At 41.3% G+C, this 22979-nt stretch overlaps 1 protein-coding gene and 1 long non-coding RNA gene across 3 annotated transcripts in view; one reads left to right on the top strand and one right to left on the bottom strand.

The window, feature by feature from the left end:
• The window catches only part of LOC105487854 (slit guidance ligand 2), a 371613-nt gene extending 368754 nt beyond the window's left edge, over positions 1-2859 (top strand). For both annotated transcript variants that reach the window (XM_011751484.3, XM_011751482.3), the window contains one exon: positions 1060-2859. In XM_011751484.3, coding sequence (XP_011749786.2) covers positions 1060-1301 — 242 coding nt within the window. In that variant the 3' untranslated portion in view covers positions 1302-2859. The remainder of the gene's footprint in view (positions 1-1059) is intronic.
• On the bottom strand, positions 76-20489 carry LOC105487855 (uncharacterized). Its single transcript, XR_011621433.1, has 3 exons — positions 20449-20489; positions 15923-15986; positions 76-229 (listed from the first exon to the last, which is right to left on the bottom strand). It is a non-coding gene; the product is annotated as an uncharacterized lncRNA (long non-coding RNA).
• Between the last annotated feature and the right edge of the window lie 2490 nt (positions 20490-22979).

Below are 22979 nucleotides of genomic sequence, written 5' to 3'. Positions count from 1 at the left end.
TTGAAAAGAGAGAGAGAAAAGGTGGGGAAAAAAAAAAAAAAGGAGCAACAGAGAGGGGAGTGATAGGAGAGATAGGAGTGATAGGAGAGAATACCAGGTCTTCGCACTACTTGCAGTTGCTGCTATTGATTTATTTTCAAGTATTATGAAAGCACCAGATGTGAAATGGCCTTAAACCTCCACCACAAGATTGTACGCAGCCTTCAGATGCTTCTCACAAGTTGATTTGCTGTAAAAGAAATACTCCTTTTTACCTGAAGCACATTTACTTTACTCCTGTCTTACCTTTACCGACTGTTCTCATCCATATATATTATTAATCTTCTGGCACACAGAAGATGGTCCTCCTAATTCTGCTCTAGTTTTAGTACAAAATGACCTTTGACCTTAGAATCGACTGATTTATCACAGCAAATCATGTGGGTGAGAGGAACGGAAACAGGCTGACTTCTTAGTTCACCTTCCTCCTCCTCCTTTGTCTGCGTGATCAGAGCTCGCCTGGTCTCCAGCTGGCACGGATTTTGTTTTGTGTGTCAGAGGGACGAGACAAGAAGAACATGCCCGTGGAAGCTTTTAGCAAATGTCTCTTTTTCGAACTACGTACTTCATACTGGGGTAATTTATGAAGTTAGTGGAATGTTACTTGTATTAAGTAACAGATTGGATAATATTAAACTCCAGGTCTAATAAATAAAATCGCATACTCTCTGAAACTACTCCCTGTGGTAAACAAAACCAGCTGTTAGTAGTGTAAAAACAGAAAATGTGTATTTTTTTTTCCTTTTTTGCAATGAAAGAAAAGATTTAGGGATCCAATTTTCTTGTCACTGCAATAGCATTGTATTTATACTCTACATATATAGCTTTCACTTGGCTGAAAATAAAGACCAAAAAGAAGTATTTTTCAAAGAATAGGAAGCCGTGCCACCAGCTAATAATATGTAAAGCAGGTTACAAAGTGGAAGCAAAGGCTTCTGAATTAAGTTGTGGATTCACAGTCACTCTGCATGACTTACAGTGACTGTTCTTAAAATGCTTGTGCTTTTTGTTCTTTTCCAGAAATCTCTTGTCGAGGGGAACGGATAAGAGATTATTACCAAAAGCAGCAGGGCTATGCTGCTTGCCAGACAACCAAGAAGGTGTCCCGATTAGAGTGCAGAGGTGGGTGTGCAGGAGGGCAGTGCTGTGGACCTCTGAGAAGCAAGCGGCGGAAATACTCTTTCGAATGCACTGACGGGTCCTCCTTTGTGGACGAGGTTGAGAAGGTGGTGAAGTGCGGCTGTACGAGGTGTGCGTCCTAAGCACGCTCCCGGCAGCTCTGTCTCTGGAAAAGGTTGTATACTTCTTGACCATGTTGGACTAATTAAGGCTTCATAGTGGAAATATTTGAAATATATTGTAAAATACAGAACAGACTTATTTTTATTATGAGAATAAAGACTTTTTTTCTGCATTTGGAAAAAAAAAAAAAAAAGAAATGCTTGAACTAAAGCTTCCCCTATGCTGGAGAAGTATGAAGAAAGATATACCTGGAGGCATTAGAACAGCGATGGGAACCATTGCAACTCGGGTCCATCTTTGTAACATGCTGAAGACAAGCAGAAGCACATGCACGAGGGGCAGAGGAGCTACTGTGCACTGCTGTGAAATTTTCCAGAGCATAAAACCTGCGTACCCTCCTTCACATCAACTAAGTTCACTAGGACATACCAAGCACATGCGTGTGAATGAGGATGCAAGGCAAGAGAATGGAACTCCAGAATTCACAGATAGAACAAATGGATGAGAAATATTTCGTGCAAAATATAAAGTGTCCTGAGGATCTGGGTTCCATTCACAAGAGGAAATGAAAGTGATAAAATAAATTTTATCTTCCTTTTAAATGTCAGCATGTCAGCAGAAGCAGCACACAAAAGTCTTTACCATTTTCCAGTATTAATTTTTTGTAATATAAATGATAAAGGAGATGATAAAGAACCAATAGATTATTGATAAATAAATTAGTAATAATATGATTTTTTTTGTTTCTATGAGTTCTAAACAGCCCTATACAGTATTCAGTTTCCATGAGAAATATTTATTGTATCAAAGTACATTGTACTTAACATTTTAGGCCATCCTTTTACTGTTCCTTGATGCTTTAATATATATTAATTTATAATTATCCTGATATTTTTGTACATTTTTCAAACTTAAAAAAATCAGGAATTTTTTTTTTTTTTTTTGGCAATAGTACTAACATAGGGTTTTATCTTGGGATAAATATGTGTTGGTCTGTTTGTTGACCTTGACATCTGCTCACTGATGTCACTGACCTACTGGCCTCATTCAGGACACCTGCAGAGAGTGCGCAAAGTCCAAGAGAGGAAAACACAAATCTGTATGTGAGATGGTCATTGTACAGAAAGAAGTGGCCCCTCTGCAACATGTCCTCTCAGAAAAGAAATGGTGTGTAGCAATCAACACTAGAAAGTAGACCTTTTGCAAATTAATATGTCCTTGACCTTTTTTGCCCTTTTCTGGGGGTGGGGTGGGGATAAAAAGACTGTCATGTCAAGAACTGTGATTTTTTTTCCCCCCAAACAATAAAACTCCTTTATTATCTTAATGTTCCCATGTTAACATGTTTGCTGCTAAATTACCATGTAGAATTGATAATGATTTATAGTGGACTGTGCTCTTCCCTCATTAAAATCCCAGGGTGCCCTGTAAAGATGCAGATGTTTCTTCCTGAAAACTTCTTTTTTTTACAAAGAAAATTAGATGTACATGTATAATTCAGTGTGCTTTGTCTTTCTCCAGACTAATATCAGTTACACTGCTGATGTTTGTAAATTAAACAGATATTTACTTCATTAACAGCTTGGTGGTTTTCTTAGAAATTGCACAATAGGCCACTCCTTAAGAATTTATTAATCAAAATGATACAGAAAGAATAAGGAAGAAAACCTATGCCTTTTTGTTGCCAAAAATTGGTGTGAGATTCACATGTTGTTATTTCTGGGGACTGATACTGGAATGGCCACATAAGAGAGATGGATATAAAAATATACAATTTGCTGAAAAAAAGATATTCATTTTTTTTTTCAAAAAAATTGTAAGATGAAATCTAACTAAGATGAAATGTTTTTGTTCTTGTTCTTCTTTGGTTCTCCCTCCCCAACAGAACCAGGGAGAAAACAATAAAAGCCACTCTTAGGCCAGGGTTGGTAACATCAAGGTGTACTATCCAGGACAGAGAAACAACATTGTCTGGGAGGAATAATCCTCATCAACCATAATAAGATGCCTTTGTTTCCATATAAACAAACAAACAAAAAAAACAACCATGCATACACACATGCACATACACACACACTCGGTCTCTCTCACAGACACAGACATCTAAGCATTTATTCATTCTTGTTTAAAATGTCTAAATTTTAATTATAGAAACAACTATATAGCTACTCTAAATTATTCAGTCCCATTGATTGCTTCTTTTTTCCAAGGGGTTTAAATCATTCATTAAATGAAGAAACATCTGTGAAGATGACATGATTTAGATTTGTGTTTATAGACATGTATTATCCATACAGCCACTGTTTTTTGAGTGCTACTTATATGCCAGGTACTATGCTCAGGGTTTTCTATGAAATATCTCATTCATCTATATAAATCCATGAGATTATTGTGCTTCCTGCTTTACACATGCATACAGGGCTCATAAACAGAGGAGCTGGATTCCACCTCAGTCAGGTATTCCAGACCACATTGTCTGTAATTAAGGCAACAGCTTAGTAACTGCTACCTCTACTTGGGGACTTTCAAGCCTTAGAGCCTTATGCCACAGCCCAATAATTTTTCCTCCTTATGTAGGTTTAAGTAATCCAGACTAGAGACTTTACATTTGATGTTTCATTTTTTAAGGAAAACAAAAGTGAAACCTTCATAGCTTCCAGACTGTATTCTTTCTCCTTCCTGCTTATAAAGACAAAAAATAAAATGATGGCTGTCTGGGATATGAGCTGAGTTAGTAAGTTTCTTAGGGGATTGTTTGCCTTGAGATGTGACTACCTCCTGTCCATGCACCCTTTAAAAAAAATCCAATAGTCAAATAATTACTAACAAACAAGATAAATTTAGGGTAATTATTAATATTACAAAAGTTTCCTTACTTAGAAGGTCTTGCCAATAGGATTACTTTAAATAGGAAATTATTCTAGAGCAGATCCAACAGAACTATGCATTAAAACAAAAAAAAATTCATGCATTTTAGAATCAAAGCTACTACATGGAATAATGTGCATTGTAATCTGAAATGATAAAGTAGCTAAACATCTCTAATGTGTTTAATTTAAATTCTCACATGAATGAGGCACCATCAGGAAATGCCATGGGGATCTGACATGTGTTTGATTTAAGATGTGTTCATTGAATAATAACCATCTCAATCATCTTTGGAATTTGTTTTCACTACAGATTTTCTGAAATTATTTCTAAGCAATATAGATGAACCCCTATTTTAAAATTTCTCTGAGAGTTTTCTTTTTTGGGGTGATTTGCTTCGTCAGCAGCAATTCTTTCTGGAGAAATGATCAAAAGATGTTGAAATTGATTCAGTCCTTAAAGACCTCAAGCTTTATGGTGTCATCTACCTCATGGAGTGACCATTATTTCAAAAATAGTGCTCGTAAGAAAGGAAGCTATACAAGGATAGGAAGCTTCATACAAAGTTTTACATTAAGTATCTAAAGCTATATAAAATACATAAGTTATCTTCATTTTTATTCCTGTGTTTTCAAAAATCAGTTAACAACACATCTATATTTCCTACCTCCTATCATGTGCAAGAAGCTACAGTAAATTTTTGATACACGGTTTCACATGAAACAGACATCACTTCAGCCATTTTAGAGCTTACACTCTATGCAGCTGGGGTTGAAGTTGAAGTAGGTAATAGATATTATACAAATGGTCACACTAATACATAATTCCAGATTGTGATAAGCATCTGAAGGAAGTTATGTGATATTAGAAGAAAGAACGACAGAAGAATCCAATCAAACAAGTGTAAGGAGGTTCGGGAATGCCTCTGTGAGGAAGTGACATTAAACCGAGTCATGAAGGACCAAACAGAGTCTAGGATGCAGGCAGATGGAAGCTTGTGTGGGAATAGGGATGGGAGTTCATGTGGAGAGAGCAGCCCATATCTAGGCCGGAGGAGGAAAACAACTCATGTGGTCAAGGAAACAAAAGAATTTAGTGTGCCTGGCGTGAGGTATATAATTGCTTTTCACACAACAGTGACCATTTTCAGGATTTCTTAATTCACCATATAGCCCATATTTTTCTTCTGAGCATCTGTTTGCAGTGAGGTCTCAAAACATCAACAAGAAGGGATTTCCATTTTAAAATAGCAGCTATTTGGCTGTGCCTAATGTAGCTCCTGTAAACTTCCAAATGAAATATCTCTGAGGATATAGAAAATATCCTCGAAGTAGCAGTGAAAATTAAGAATAGTAGTGAATATTCATGAGCTGACGGCTGATAAAGCTGGATTGAAAAAAAAAAGCAACCACTGGCCAATTCATGCTTCGAATCTCATGTGCATTTTTCCTGCCCTGTTTATACCAAGATCAGAGACTTGGGAAATGAGTCAACTGGAAACATAGCAGAAAATGCCTGTGCATTATGTGTAAATTAAAATCTGAGTTTTAGTTACATCATGGTGACTGCACTGGGCTGGGAAACCCCAACCTTCTGCCCTCCAACCCACCCTTTGCTCTGTTGAATGAAAACAATGTATTCCTCTAGATTATTTGAAAATATATCTCTAACTCCCACTGTAGGATAAAATCCAAACTCTTTAGTTCGGTATTCCAGATTCCTCACAAAGTGGTCTTCTCAAATCGGCCTTTGGTATGTGCTCTTAGATTAACAAATGCTAGGGAGGGATATTGTAAAGCAAATTCTGTGCTGAATGGCCACCTTGTGGATATGAGATTCATCCACATACAGGTGGTAGTTGAAGGTAAGAAAATGGGTAAGCTAAGTTAGAAACACAACAGAATGAACTTAACCAGAAAACTAACCCCACTTCAGATGATACATGTCTGGAATGAAGTAGTCCCAGAATAGAGAGAGAGAAAGAGGAAGTTTTAATAAAGCAATGAGGTAGTTACTGGCCAGTAGTGGGTAAGGAATGATAGACTGTTCTCTTAATAAGTCTGATAACAAAAGAAGAAGAGAGGATGGCAGCTGGAAAAGTTGATGAGGTCACAGGGTTGTCATTCAATGAATCAATAACTATTGGTTTATCACCTATAGTAACAGCTTGTGAAGAAGTGGGGCAAACACTTGAGGGGATCATCCTGAGATCCAAGCTGGAAGAGCAAGACCAACCTAAGTCATCCCTTACATGAGCTTGTTGATCAGTGGACGTAAAAAGCAGAAGCCAGATATAGTGAGATTGAGGAAACAAGATGCCTGAGAGTAAAAAGTCACAAAATCACCCAGAGTGAAGACAGCAATGTATATGCAAGAATTCTTTATCAAATAGAGTTCTCCATTGCCTTCCTCCTCCTCCCCTCACAAAGGGGATACAGCATTTCAAGGGCTTTGTCTAGAGATATAAAATTCAGCTGAGCAGAGGAATTGCCATCGGCATTGGGAATTAGCTTTGTCATTGTATCAATAAGTGGCCAGCTGAATTTAGATTCAAAAGAGAATCAAAAATTAAAAAGCACACACAAGAACACAGGGAGTGTGAGAAACAGCCACAGAGACCATTGTCTAGAAAATCTGCTATCATTAATCTTACTCTCCCTTCTTGAAGTGGCTAGAATTATTTTCTATTGTTTTTTTTCACATAGATGGTGGCAGAGAGATTAAGTGACTTGCCCAAGGTCACACAATCCAGGTCTCCTGACTCCAACCATAATGCAATATTGATTTCACTGGAATTGAAAGGCAAACTCTATCAACAGCCCCGTGAGATAATGCTGGAGGAGTATTTCTCAAGGAGAGTTATTTTGGTTTTAAAAAATGCCCATGAATAGCACTCACTTTCCCAATAAAAATGCATTTTTAAAATATTTCCCACTTGGTAAAGGAAAATAAATAGTGCTTTTTACTGGAATTTGCTTCCAAAAAAATGAAAGTGAAGGGATGGAATGTACATGGTTGCTTCAGTATTTTTGGTCATTGTTCCGGTCAGATATGCCTTGATTGAGTGGGCTGACCTGGAGCAATTGAATTCCGTTGCTAAGATAGTCACAAGGACAGGACCAAACATGCCCTCGTCCAGTTGTATCAGCTGCAAAGTCACATCCTTGGACTCAATCCAGCTCACAGGGTATTCTTTGTAAGGAAAAAAGAGACAAAGTTTAAAAAAAAAAAAAAACTATAGAGGAATTTCTATTTGAATGAGCGTGTTTGATAATGTCCCTTAACCATAATCTCAGAGGCCTGTGTTATCTCAGAAAGGAGAAAGATGAACATCTTTGAATTGCCTAATCTTGCACTTGCTTGATCCTGCTTGGTCTCTGCTCACAATATTACCATTCAATTACCTCCACCACTTTCAATTACATCTTACTTTCAATTACATCTCTACATTGATTTTTTCTTCCTATTATTTCTGTGTTAGCCACAATTCTCCTCTGATGTTTGTCAACTCCTTTTCGGAGCTCTGAATGAGCAGGAACACATTTCTGAGTGACACACACAATACCCTGTTTGATTGGGAAATAAATCACTTATCATTTGGCAAAAAAAGCACCTGCTGGTCTAACCGTTCAGTAAATGAAGCAGCAATCATTATATCTCTGTTTCTTCATTTAAACTTGTTTTCCTTTTTTCCCTTTTCTTGTAAATGCTTCCATATTTTAGAAAATTGACACACAATTGTACCAATAGAAAAGATGGTCTGAGAATGAAGAAGTACAGGATAGCAATTCACATCCTGCTCTTTCCCAACTGAGTACACCCAGGAGGCAAGAGACCCAGGCAGTGCAACTGAGTCAAACCTAGGGCTGCTCCTCTGGACCCTGACATACATACATACACACACATGCACAGACACACACACATACACATAGGACTATGAAATAATGTAGGAATAAAGGGAAAATTAAGTTACTCAAAGAATTGACTGATTTCCAAATCTAAAAGGGTAATCCTTACAGCTTTGCGTAGTACTCTCATCTCCTTCACTTGAATTCTATTCCTTTTAAAAGCAGAATCTCAGTACACAGAAAATCAGTTTCAGTATGGGACCAGACCAGTGGGTCCATAATGGGAAAAACATCTTTGACCTGAGAACATCGGGGGAGTTACCTTTCCAGGTTCCTTTTCTCACCCCAGCTTAGGTCTTACTTCTTCTACATTACAATGTAATAGAAGTGTGTATCTACCCCATTTCTCAGGAGACACTAGCATGCCCTAGTCAGTCTCCTACGGACACTGTGATATATCTGCTAGAAAAACATCAGGACCAAAGGACTTACCCTGCCAGCTTCTGGGGCCTCTCCCAGTGGACAGTCCTCAGCTCTTGGCCAACTTTGGAATTACCTGGCTGAAGGTAAACATCTTGCCCAACATCACACAACTTTCCTAGGGCAGTCTGATCCACAGATATAAAGATCTGACCCCTCTCCCCAATTTGGGATATTAATGAAGGGCCGTCCCCGTTCACAGGTCCTCGTGGGATCAGCTGAAACGTTCTTTAACACAGCATCACAGCGCAACTTTTCCCTCTGCCCAAGCCTACCTCCTTTCTTTCCATCCACAGGTGGTGACCTTCAGAGCACTCCCTCATAAACCTCATGCACGGAGCATCAGTATCCTAGGGAACACACCTGGAATCCACCTGTCTCTGAGTGACATGGAGAACAGGAGACTGCAGTGAAGAAATGAGCTGTCCCTCTGAGATTCAGAAAGCAGCAAACGTATGCCTCACAGGGAATCTGGGGACTTAATGGTAACATTTCTCAAATAAAGTGTGATGACCAGGTGGTACCCTCCTTGGATGAGACTGTGAGCCCTGAATATCTGAGACAGGTCTCAGTTATTTTAGAAAGTTTATTTTGCGAAAGTTGAGGGCATACCCCTGTGACACAGCCTCAGGAGGTCCTGATGATAAGTGCCCGAGGTGGTCAGAGAACAGCTGGGTTTTATACATTTTAGGGAAACGTGAGACATCAATCAACATACATAATATGAACATTGGTTTAGCCCAGAAAGGCAGGACAACTCAAAGAGGGGAGGGGGCTTCCAGGTCATAGGTAGATAAGAGACAAATGATTGGTTTATTTTGAGTTTCTGATTAGCCTCTGCAAAGGAGACAATCAGATCTGCATTTATCTCAATGCACAGAGGGGTGACTTTGAATAGAATGGGACGCAGGTTTGCCTTTAACAGTTCCCAGCAAGACTTTTCCCTTTAGCTTGGTGATTTGGGGGCCCCAAGGTTTATTGCCCTTTCATATTCCCCGTCCCCCCTTTTCTTTTTAAAAATATTTTGGAGAAAACATTTTAGCAGAAAATGAGTCTCTGGTCTCAGGTTTTGTCTGACTTCTCATGGCTAGGATGGTGTACTCCTAGACAGGTAGGTCCCAAGTTATTAGGAAAGCTCATTTTTAGCAGGCTGTCTCATGTCCTATGAAGAGAAAATATGGGGAGGAAGGCAGAAAAACAACAAACAGAAGAACAATCCTGGAAAAGTGATATAGGCCACATTACACTGAAATCCACACATCAGTAGGCAAGTATGAAAGGGGCTTATATATGTAAATAGGTTGCTGTTATTTTCTTCTGAAGTTTAAGTTGTCCAGCTTCAGTTCACAGAGCTTTAAGAAAGCACAGGTTAGTGTTCAGTGACTCCAAATTAGGAAAATGGGGAGAGAAAAAGAAGGAAAAAATTGAAAACATGATTTTAAAGACTTGTAGTCAAGAAAAATTAGAATTTGGTCCCAACTGTGTAAAATAATAAAAATTGAAAAACATTAGGCAAGACTAGAATCTAATAACAGGTGTACTATAGTTTTTGAAACATAATTTTTCTCTCTCTAAGAATTTCCCATTTTCACTCAAGACAAATCATGGTGGTGAGAGACAGGACTAGCTGGAATTTCCTAGGCCGACTAAGAATCCCTAAGCCTAGTTGGGAAGGTGACCGCATCCACCTTTAAACACGGGGCTTGCAACTTAGCCCACACCCGACCAATCAGAGAGCTCACTAAAATGCTAATTAGGCAAACACAGGAGGTAAAGAAATAGCCAATCATCTATTGCATGAGAGCACAGCAGGAGGGACAAGGATCAGGATATAAACCCAGGCATTCGGCATTCGAGCCAGCAACGGCCACACCCTTTGGGTCCCCTCCCCTTATGTGGGAGCTCTGTTTTCACTCTATTTCACTCTATTAAATCTTGCAACTGCACTCTTCTGGTCCGTGTTTTGTTACGGCTCGAGCTGAGTTTTCGCTCGCCGTCCACCACTGCTGTTCACCACCGTCGCAGACCCGCCGCTGACTTCCATCCCTCCAGATCCTGCAGGGTGTCCGCGGTGCTTCTGACCCAGTGAGGCGCCCACTGCCACTCCCGAACAGGCGAAAGGCTTGCCATTGTTCCTGCATGGCTAAGTGCCTGCGTCCGTGCTAATTGAGCTGAACACTAGTCACTGGGTTCTACCTTCTCTCCCGTGACCCACGGCTTCTAATAGAGCTATAACACTCACCGCATGGCCCAAGATTCCATTCCTTGGAATCTGTGAGGCCAAGAACCCCGGGTCAGAACACGAGACTTGCCACCATCTTGGAAGTGGCCTGCCACCATCTTGAGAGCTCTGGGAGCAGAGACCCCTCCAGTAACATTTTGGCGACCACGAAGGAACCTCCAAAGCGGTGAGTAATATTGGACCACTTTCCCTTGCTATTCTGTCCTATCCTTCCTTAGAAATTGGAGGAAAATACCGGGCACCTGTCGGCCAGTTAAAAACTATTAGCATGGCTGCCGGACTTAAGATTCAGGTGTGAGGCTATCTGGGGAAGAGCTTTCTAACAACCCCCACCCTTTCTGGGTTGGACTGTTGGTCTGCCTGGAGCCAGCTTCCACTTTCAGTTTTCTTTGGGAAGCCGAGGGCCGACTAGAGGCAGAAAGCTGTTGTCCGGAACTCCTGGCAATAGCTGCTTGAGATCACGGCACAGCCAGAAGTCTGTACTCAACAGTCGCCAATGCGTGCGCCCTACCTTTCCTTCTGACCCATACCTCCTGGGTCCTGACCATGATTTTCTTGAAAGTGTAGCCCCAAAATTCTCTTTAATTCTGAATCTACTTCCTCTGATCCCTGCCTGCTAGGTACTAATGGTTCAGACTTTCATTTCCTCTAGCAAGTTGTATCTCCAAAAAGATCTAAGGAATCTCTAGGCTGCATCCTTAGGCTTCTAGGCTATAAACCAGGGAGTCTTATCCCTGGTGTCCCTCCCGATTTAGGTATACAGCTCTCGACATGGGCAGTTATGTGGGACCCGTTCCCCACCACCCTTGCCAGGGCCCCAAGTTTGTAATGGCTGGGGGAGAGAGAGAGACAAAGAGGGAGTCAAGGAGAAAAAGAAAGAAAAAGAAATAGTAAAATGAGTGCCCTATTCCTTTAAAAGCCAGGGTAAATTTAAAACCTGTAATTAATTATTGAAGTTCTTCGTGACCTGTAACACTCCAATACTACAGTGTAAACAAGGGCTTGGTCTGAGAACACTGAGGCCACTGACAACCCAGAGCTTTCCTATCAAAAAATCCCTAACTCAGCAGATTTCCTAACAGAGGATTTAAATCTTAATTATCATAGAAAGGTCCTACCAGACCTAGGAGGAACTCCCTTCAGGACAGGACAATAGACGGTTCCTCCCAGGTGATTGAGAAAAAAACCCAAGGAGTATTCAGTAATTGATACTGAGACTCTTGTGGAAGCAGAGTTAGAAAAATTGCCCCATAATTGGTCTTCTCAAACGTGCGAGCTGTTTGCACTCAGCCAAGCCTTAAAGTACTTACAGAATCAAAAGACTATCTCAATCCTGACTCAAAAGGTTAGCTACACCCTCTCTGAAATGAATTTGCATAAGAACTGTTGTTTATAGAAATGCATCTTGATGGGGCAGCTGGATTGTTATGAAATACTCAGGAGCCCAGTCCAGCTCTAGGACTCACCCCTGAGCGCACAGGCAATATTGGGCACACTGGTAAAGGAACACTAGAATCCAGCAGCCTGGACCCCTTTCTTTGTGATCAAGAGAGGCGGGAAAACAGGTGCAGAACAGCTACATCGGTAAGCGTAACTAATCCGATAAGTAGAGGTCCACGGGTGGTTACGCACCCTGGAAAGGAATAAGCATTAGGACCATAGAGGACACTGTAGGACTAATGCTCATCGGAAAATGACTAGGGGTGCTGGCAAAAATGCCCCTAAGATGTATTCTGGAGAACTGGGACCAATTTGACCCTCAGACGCTAAGAAAGAAACTACTTGTATTCTTCTGCAGTACCGCCTGGCCATGATACCCTCTTTAAGGGGGAGAAACCTGGCCTGCTGAGGGAAGTATAAATTATAACACCACCTTACAGCTAGACCTCTTCTGTAGAAAAAAGGCAAATGGAGTGAAGTGCCATATGTACAAACTTTCTTTTCATTAAGAGACAACTCACAATTATGTAAAAAGTGTGATTTATGCCCTACAAGAAGCCCTCAGAGTCTACCTCCCTACCCCAGCAACCCCCTGACTCCTTCCCCAACTAATAAGGACTTCCCTTCAACCCAAACGGTCCAAAAAGAGATACAGCGGTAAACAATGAACCAAAGAGTGCCGATATTCCCCGATTATGTCCCCTCCAAGCAGTGGGAGGAGAATTTGATCCAGCCAGAGTGCCTGTACCTTTTTCTCTCTCAGACTTAAATCAAATTAAAATAGACCTAGGTAAATTCTCAGATAACCCTGATGGCTATATTGATGTTTTGCAAAGATTAGGATAATCCTTTGATCTGACACGGAGAGATACAACGTTACTTCTAAATCAGACACTAACCCCAAATGGGAGAAGTGCCGCCATAACTGCAGCCCGAGACTTTGGCGATCTCTGGTATCTCAGTCAGGTCAATGATAGGATGACAACAGAGGAAAGAGAACGATTTCCCACAGGCCAGCAGGTAGTTCCCAGTGTAGACCTTCACTGGGACACAGAATCAGAACATGGAGATTGGTGCCGCAGACATGTGCTAACTTGCGTGCTAGAAGGGCTAAGGAATACTGGGAAGAAGCCTATGAATTATTCAATGATGTCCACTATAACACAGGCAAAGGAAGAAAATCCTACTGCCTTTCTGCAGAGACTAAGGGAGGCATTGAGGAAGCATACCTCCCTGTCACCTGACTCTATTGAAGGCCAACTAATCTTAAAGGATAAGTTGATCACTCAGTCAGCTGCAGACATTAGGACAAAACTTCAAAAGTCTGCCTTAGGCCCAGAGCAAAACTTAGAAACCCTATTGAACTTGGCAACCTCAGTTTTTTATAATAGAAATCAGGAGGAGCAGGCAGAACGGGACAAACGGATAAAAAAAGGCCACCGCTTTAGTCATGGCTCTCAGGCAAGCGGACTTCGGAGGCTCTGGAAAAGGGAAAAGCTGGGCAAACTGAATGCCTAAGAGGGCTTGCTTCCAGTGTGGTCTACAAGGACACTTTAGAAAAGATTGTCCAAGTAGAAGTAAGCCGCCCCCTCGTCCATGCCCCTTATGTCAAGGGAATCACTGGAAGGCCCGCTGCCCCAGGGGATGAAGGTCCTCTGAGTCAGAAGCCACTAACCAGATGGCCCAGCAACAGGACTGAAGGTGCCTGGGGCAAGCGCCAGCCCATGCCATCACCCTCACAGAGCCCCGGGTACCTTTGACCATGGAGGGCCAGGAGGTTAACTCTCCTGGACACTGGTGCAGCCTTTTCAGCCTTACTCTCCTGTCCCGGACAACGGTCCTCCAGATCTGTCACTATCCGAGGGGTGCTAGGACAGCCAGTCACTAGATACTTCTCCCAGCCACTAAGTTGTGACTGGGGAACTTTACCCTTTTCACATGCTTTTCTAATTATGCCTGAAAGCCCCACTCCTTTGTTAGGGAGAGATATTCTAGCAAAAGCAGGGGCCATTATACACCTGACCATAGAGAAGGAACACCCGTTTGTTGTCCCCTGCTTGAGGAAGGAATTAATCCTGAAGTCTGGGCAACAGAAGGACAATATGGACGAGCAAAAAATGCCCGTCCTGTTCAAGTTAAACTAAAGGATTCCGCCTCCTTTCCCTACCAAAGGCAGTACCCGCTCAGACCCAAGGCCCAACAAGGACTCCAAAGGATTGTTAAGGAGCTAAAAGCCCAAGGCCTAGTAAAACCATGCAATAGTCCCTGCAATACTCCAATTTTAGGAGTACAGAAACCCAACGGACAGTGGAGGTTAGTGCAAGATCTCAGGATTATGAATGAGGCTGTTGTTCCTCTATACCCAGCTGTGCCTAGCCCTTATACTCTGCTTTCCCAAATACCAGAGGAAGCAGAGTGGTTTACAGTCCTGGACCTTAAGGATGCCTTTTTCTGCATCCCTCTACATTCTGATTCTCAATTCTTGTTTGCCTTTGAAGATCCTTCAAACCCAACGTCTCAACTCACCTGGACTGTTTTACCCCAACGGTTCAGGGATTGCCCCAATTTATTTGGCCAGGCATTAGCCCAAGACTTGAGCCAATTCTCATACCTGGACACTCTTGTCATTCGGTACATGAATGATTTACTTTTAGCTGCCTATTCAGAAACCTTGTGCCATCAAGCCACCCAAGCACTCTTAAATTTCCTTGCTACCTGTGGCTACAAGGTTTCCAAACCAAAGCCTGAGATTTCCAGGCTCAGCTCTGCTCACAGCAGTTTACATACTTAGGAATAAAATTACCCAAAGGCACCAGGGGCCTCAGTGAGGAACGTGTCCAGCCTATACTGGCTTATCCTCATCCCGAAACTCTAAAGCAACTAAGAGGGTTCCTTGGCATAACAGGTTTCTGCCGAACATGGATTCACGGGTACGGTGAAATAGCCAGACCATTATATACACTAATTAAGGAAACTCAGAAAGCCAATACCCATTTAGTAAGATGCACACCTGAAGCAGAAGCAGCTTTCCAGGCTCTAAAGAAGGCCCTAACCCAAGCCCCAGTGTTAAGCTTGCCAAGAGGGCAAGACTTTTCTTTATATGTCACAGAAAAAAACAGGAATAGCTCTAAGAGTCCTTACATAGGTCAGAGGGACGAGCTTGCAACCCATGGCATACCTGAGTAAGGAAACTGATATAGTGGCAAAGGGTTGGCCTCATTGTTTATGGGTAGTGGCGGCAGTAGCAGTCTTAGTATCTAAAGCAGTTAAAATAATACAGGGAAGAGATCTTACTGTGTAGACATCTCATGAGGTGAATGGCACACTCACTGCTAAAGGAGACTTGTGGCTGTCAGACAACTGTTTACTTAAATATCAGGCTCTATTACTTGAAGGGCCAGTGCTGTGACTGCACACTTACTTGTACAGCTCTTAACCAGCCACATTTCTTCCAGCCAATGAAGAAAAGATAGAACATAACTGTCAACAAGTCATTGTTCAAACCTACGCCACTTGAGGGGACCTTTTAGAGGTTCCCTTGACTTATCCCAACCTCAACTTGTACACTGATGGAAGTCCCTTTGTAGAAAAAGGACTTCGAAAAGTGGGGTATGAAGTGGTCAGTGATAATGGAATACTTGAAAGTAATCCCCTCACTCCAGGAACTAGTGCTCAGCTGGCAGAACTAATAACCCTCACTTGGGCACTAGAATTAGGAGAAGGAAAAAGGGTAAATATATATATAGACTCTAAGTATGCTTACCTAGTCCTCCATGCCCATGCAGCAATATGGAGAGAAAGGGAATTCCAAACTTCCAAGGGAACACCTATCAAAGATCAGGAAGCTATTAGGAAATTATTGACTGTACAAAAAACTAAAGAGTTGGCAGTCTTACACTGCCAGGGTCATCAGAAAGGAAAGGAAAGGAAAATAGAAGGGAACTGCCAAGCAGATATTGAAGCCAAAAGAGCCTCAAGGCAGGACCCTCCATTAGAAATGCTTATAGAAGGACTGCTAGTATGAGGTAATCCCCTCTGGGAAACCAAGACCCAGTACTCAGCAGGAGAAATAGAATAGGGAAGACATAATTTTCTCCCCTCAAGATGGCTAGCCACCAAAGAAGGGAAAATACTTTTGCCTGCAGCTAACCAATGGAAATTACTTAAAACCTTTCACCAAACCTTTCACTTAGGCATTGATAGCACCCATCAGATGGCCAAATTATTATTTACTGGACCAGGCCTTTTCTAAATTATCAAGCAGATAGTCGGGGCCTATAAAGTGTTCCAAAGGCCATACATTTCAATCCCTGTATCTTTAATCTCCTTGTTAAGTCTGTCTCTTCCAGGATCAAAGCTGTAAAACTACAAATCGTTCTTCAAATGGAGCCCCAGATGCAGCCCATGAGTAAGATCTACCACAGACCCCTAGACCGGCCTGCTAGCCCATGATCTGATGTTAATGACATCAAAGGCACCCCTCCTGAGGAAATCTCAACTGCATAACCCCTACTACACCCCAATTCAGCAGGAAGTAGTTAGAGTGATCATTGACCAACCTCCCCAACAGCACTTGGGTTTTCTTGTTGAGATGGGGGACTGAGAGACAGGACTAGCTGGAATTTCCTAGGCCAACTAAGAATCCCTAAGCCCAGCTGGGAAGGTGACCGCATCCACCTTTAAACACGGGGCTTGCAACTTAGCCCACACCCGACCAATCAGAGAGCTCACTAAACTGCTAATTAGATAAACACAGGAGGTAAAGAAATAGCCAATCATCTATTGCCTGAGAGCACAGCAGGAGGGACAAGGATCAGGATATACACCTAGGCATTCGAGCCAGCAATGGCAACCCCGTTTGGGTCTCCTCTCCTTATGTGGGAGCTCTATTTTCACTCTGTTTCACTCAAATCTCGCAACTGCACTCTTCTGGTTCATGTTTTGTTATGGCTCGAGCTGAGCTTTCGCTCGCTGTCCACCACTGCTGTTTGCTGCCATCACAGACCCGCCGCTGACCTGTATCCCTCCAGATCCCATAAGGTATCCACTGTGCTCCTGATCCAGCAAGGTGCCCACTGCCACTCCTGATCGAGCTAAAGGCTTGCCATTGTTCCTGCATGGCTAAGTGCCTGGGTTCGTTCTAATTGAGCTGAACACTAGTCACTGGGTTCCACGGTTCACTTCCGTGACCCATGGCTTCTTATAGAGCTATAACACTCACCACGTGGCCCAAGATTCCATTCCTTGGAATCTGTGAAGCCAAGAACCCTGGGTCCGAGAACACGAGGCTTGCCACCGTCTTGGAAGTGGTCCACCGCCATCTTGAGAGCTCTGGGAGCAAGGACTCCCCAGTAACAGTGGGACTAATTTGCTTTATTATACTTGGTTTAATTATTTGTCTACAGTGTAGCAAGAATAATTATTTTTATTATACGGGCTTTTAAATTGGCTTTGATGGAACTTTGTTCCATAGAAAGAATCTCAGATAAGACTTTTTAAAAGCTGAGCTGAGCCATGGGTTTGTACCATCAAATACCTCTGAGTTGGGTGAATTCCTCTTATCTTGAGGTGCCAAGATAAACTTGGGGTTCCTGGGCCTGTCCAAAAGTTACATTCTTTACTTATCACAGGTCAGGAACACTGTAGATAAGGTATGAGGCCAGTTTTCCCAAAGGGGCTTTTATTGGTTCCATAAGTCAAGTTTGATTCCTTAAAGGAAAGCACACCATTCCAGTCAAAGCCTTGGAAATAACCAGCTTGTCCAATTGTGTACTGTTACAAATGAAAACAGATTCTTACTGTTAACAGATTCTTACTCTTAGTAACTGTATTGCTGTAAGTTAAGAATACTCACAAATAGTTTCCAAATTTTGGAGAAATCAGGTAGAGAGAAACTTAGTTTATAGTTTAGATTTGAAACAAAAATTATAACAGTTCTTTCCCAAAACAAACCTTATTTCCCTGTGGACTAGGCTGCCTAAATCCGTAAGATTAGAAATTATGGTAATCTTACTAAATTCAAGATGTAGCTATTTTCATTAAACCATATTAATGTCTTATGTATTTAAAATTACAAAAGCAAGGATTATTCTGTTTTGGACTGGGTTTATAGTTTTATAACATGCCAAATTTTGACACCTTATAGTATTTTGCAGGAATAAATATAAAATTGCTTGATCAATAAATGCAAACAAAAATGTATGCTGGCAATTCTTAAGACATTTCTAATATTACTTTACCAATAATTTAAAGCTAGCTTATTTATTAAATATTTTACTTGTTATATAACCTTGAAAAAGCATTCAACTAGTCTTTTTCCCTGATGTATTTGATTCAAGCACTTTTATTTTCTTAAGCCAATGAATTAGAGCTCTTTTATATAATTTTAGTAGTGAAACATTGTGTACACAACATATAAATACATAGATGTATTAGGTATGTTGATAGAAGTACATCTTATGGATTCAGAAAGGCTCTTGTTTTTCCTTAGACTTCCAAATTCTTGATAACCTGCTTCATTAACCGTAGGCATTTGTCAGCTAAATAGCCTAAACTTGCATATTAAAGGAAACAACTCAGGTGAAAATTAAATAGCAAAATTTACATCATAAGGTACAGAAAGAAAAAGTCTGTTGTGCTGGAGGGAAACTAAAATGAATTTAATTGCTAATTAAACATAAACGTATAGAAATTATAAAGTCCTTTGAAATACACACACACACACACACACACACACACACACACACACACACACAGAGAAAGATCCTATAGCTTTTACTTCAGAACTTTAGGCATGAGATAAATATAAATTCACTGGCTTGCAAAAAACGACCCTGCTAGATCCAAACAGTGGTTTCTATCTTAGTAGACAAATAACAGCAGATATGAAGCAGGCAGAAAAGAAACTAGAGAAAAAGGAAACTTAAGAACTCTACAGTCTTCAGGTCAACCTTAGGGCTCTTTTTCCTTAATGTAAATGTCCACAAAGACCATATTGCTTCCATTTTACATTAAACTCTGGCAAGTACAGGTGCCATAGAACTTAGAGTTCTTGAAAGAGGGTCATTCTCCTTTTCTTTTTTTTTTTTCACCTCATTCTTAGGTTGTGTCCCACATTTTTTTTTTTTTTTTTTTTTTAAAGGAGGAATTGAGCTGTGGCCTAGGGTTTAAGTGTGGTGGACTGATACGTGCTGCTTTTGGGCAGGACTCCTCAGCATGTCAACACTGAGTTGTTTCCACTCGCTTACATGTCTCAGTTTCTCTCTGCAGAGGTCTATAACCTCTGAGAGGGATCAAAATGCTGAGTGATCAGCCCTTATATGCATTTCCTGGATGAGCCATTTTTTAAATTTTCAAGATTTTCCTGTAGGGCCACTGCACATTATTGGAAGTCAAACCCCCAGATAATCCCACCAGGTCCTAAGTCACTCAGGGGTGCCTTTTGTCTGGGAGGAGGAAAATGCCCTTTTTCTTTGGAGCCGAGAAAGCTCAGTCTCTCATTGACCTATGAAAACAACAGTTCAGTTCCTCAAGCAAATGCACACAGACAAGCTGAATCAAGATTAATTTTGGGAGAAAAGGCAATAGAGAGGATCCTTTAGAATGAATCTCTGAACTAGAATTAGGATCCTTAAACAACAACTTCCTAGGAGAAAATAAACAACAGCCAAGACTACTTCCTGTAAACTGTGCTCAGCCACCCCTAACTTTGTAGCTCTTGTCTGCCATTATACACACCAAGGTCAAATCCTGTCACAGTACAAGGTCATCTCTGGTACCCTTGAAGCCAAAGGGGTCCAGTCATGCAACAGAGGAAAACAGAGCTGCCTGTGGCTCCTGAAACTCAACAAAGAAAATAGAACAACCCCAGAGGGGCGAGTGGCACCTTTGTTCTGAACTCTTTAAAGGGGTTCAAGTCATTTGAAGCTTTCTCTAGATTTTTTGGTACTACAGATGGCAAAGGGGGAAGAAAGCATGAGGTGGAAAAAAAGCAAATGAAAGAACATTTATGTTTTTTTTTTTTAAGACAGGAAGCAAACACAGAAACCAAGCACTTGTGTTTTTTTGGTTGTTTTTTCCTCTTTTGCAGCTATGAGGAACTTTATCCAAATTAGAGAGGCTTTGTTACCCATAATTTGGAATTCTCACTCAACTTTGACCAAGTCACGTAGAGTTGGTCAAATCAGGTGGGAGAAAGAACAGAACAAGCAACAAGAAAAACTCCAACAATATTATCATTGAGTGCTCTCATGGTAAGGAGAAATTAAGACCAGCTGGTTGTTAACTTACCTTCAAATGGGTCTCAATCTGAAAACTATTCTCTACCATCCTAGAAACAGGAAAAAAAAACACTCAAAGTCATCTCCTCTGTTGGGAGCGAGCTGAAACTTCATAAAGGAGTTACCTGCCTTCCATCATCATGGAAGCAAGAAATCTTGTCTTCCTTGTTGGAAGCAAGTAAAACTAAAGAAAAAGGAAGTTGTACAGCAAAATTAATGTTAGAGCTCAACTACATTTGGGGAGATCAGGGATTCTCTGGAGGGGATGCTGCCAGACCTCAGCAAATCATCCTATTGGTTTGAGCCATAAAGTTAGCTCATGCTGATACCAAATCTCCAGATAGATTTGTCAAAGCTCAGGGGCACCTGCACTCAGAATCCCTTCATGGTTATTGAAATGTGAACCCCAAATATCTGAGACAGGTCTCAGTTATTTTAGAAATTTTATTTTGCCAAGGTTGAGGACATGCGCCTGTGACACAGCCTCAGGAGGTCCTGACAACATGTGCCCAAGGTGGTCAGAGCACAGCTTGGTTTTGTATTTTAGAGAAACATGAGATATCAACTAACATATGTAATATGAACATTGGTTTGGTCCAGAAAGGTGGGACAGTTTGAAGCGGGAGGGGGTTTCCACACCACAGGTAGATGGGAGACAAATGGGAGGCAATCAGATGTGCATTCATCTCAGTGAACAGAGCGGTGATTTTGAATAGAATGGGAGGCAGGTTTGCCCTAAGCAGTTCCCAGTTTGACTTTTTCCTTTAGCTTAGTGATTTTGGGGATCCAAGGTTTATTTTCCTTTCATAAGACTATCAATTCTGCGTGAGCCCCATGTGGCTAGTGTTCTAGAAACTTCCAGTAAGTTCCTTCACAGCTGTCCTCAAATGCATTCCTCAGCCAGGAGCCCAGCCTGCTGTCTTACAGAACCTGAACCCTATGACTTTCCCTTTCTTTCCCTTTTGTGCTCTTCCTTCAAGGTCCTGCAGTCTCTGCTCTCAGCCTCTCAAACATAAAAAGAGATTATTACCACCTCTGTACTGGAAAACAGAGCTTTATCTTTCCCAAGAGGTCTTGACATTGATACCCTAAAGACCTCCTATGACTCGTGGCCTTCCATTTTTCAAAGACCAAGAAAAAAATTACCCAGTGTCTTAGTCACTTTGGGCTACTATTTAAAAAAAAAAAAACAAAAAACAAAACAAAACAAAAAACATAGACCAGCTTAAACAATAGAAATTTATTCTCACAGGCCTGGAAACTGGAAATTCCAGGGTCAAGGTGCTACCTGATTTGGTTTCTGATCAGGACTGTCCTGACTTACAGGTGGTACCTTCTCACTATGTTCTCACATGGTGCTATAGGGTAAATGTTTATGCCCCCTCAAAGTTTATATGTTGGAATTATAACCCCCAAAATAGAAGGTGGGATGTTTTGGAGGTGATTAGGTCTTGAGAGTGGAGTTCTCATGAATGGGATTATTGCCCTTTTATTTATTTTATTTTTAATTTTTGTGGAGGCAGAGTCTTGCTATGTTGCCCAGGCTGGTCTACAACTCCTGGCCTCAAGCAATCCTCCTACCTTGGCCTCCCAAAGTGCTGGAATTACAGACTTGCCTTCTTTCCACCATGTGAGGTGTAAGAAATTGGCAGTCTTTAACCTGAGAGGCCTCAGTAGAACCATACTATGCTGGTACTCTAATCTCAGACTTCTAGCTTCTAAAATGATAGAAATACATTTCTATTGTTCATAAACCACCCAGTCTATGGCACTTTGTTATAGCAGTCTGAACTGACTAAGACTCATGGTCTCTGCTTGGCACTTACACTTGGATTGGGGGAAAGTTGAGTGGTGGGGAGACATCTGTTCCTCTTATTATAAGGCCAATAATCCCATCAGGAAGGCTCCACCCTCATGACGTAATCTAACTCTAATTGCCTCCTATCCTAAACTCTGATAAGGGACAGACTGCCTCCTCAAGTGGGTCCCTGACCCTCATTTTTCCTGACTGGGAGAAAACTCCCAGTAGGGGCCGACAGACACCTCATACAGGAGAGCTCTCACTGGCATCTGGCCCGTGACCTCTGGGACGAAGCTTCCAGGAGAAGGAACAGGCAGCAACTTTTGCTGTTCTGCAGCTTCTGCTGGTGATACCCATGAAATTTATATTTCATATATAATTTTCATTGTCATGTATCATAAATTAATTATTACTCTTTTGATTTCTTTCAAGCATTTAAGAATATGAAAACCATTCTTAGCTCATAGGCCATATAAAAATAGGCATCAAGCCAAATTTGGCCCACAAGCCATAGTTTACCCACACCTATGCTAGATAATTGAGAGCCAAAATAAATGAGCTATTGTGCTCTGTCCTGGAAGAACAATCACAGTGGAGACTTGGGGATTCCATGAAGTAAATGTCCCATAAAATGGTAAGTACCATAACTGCAACAGGGAGCTATGGAAGACTAGAAAAAATTTTAAAAAAGAAGAAAAATATGCTAGAATGACAATTTAAATAAATAAATAAAAAGAAGG

The sequence above is a fragment of the Macaca nemestrina genome, chromosome 3 (assembly GCF_043159975.1).
Source record: "Macaca nemestrina isolate mMacNem1 chromosome 3, mMacNem.hap1, whole genome shotgun sequence".
Lineage (NCBI taxonomy): Eukaryota > Metazoa > Chordata > Mammalia > Primates > Cercopithecidae > Macaca > Macaca nemestrina.
Note: the sequence above shows the minus strand (reverse complement) of the source record. Positions and strands in the feature narration are given on the sequence as shown.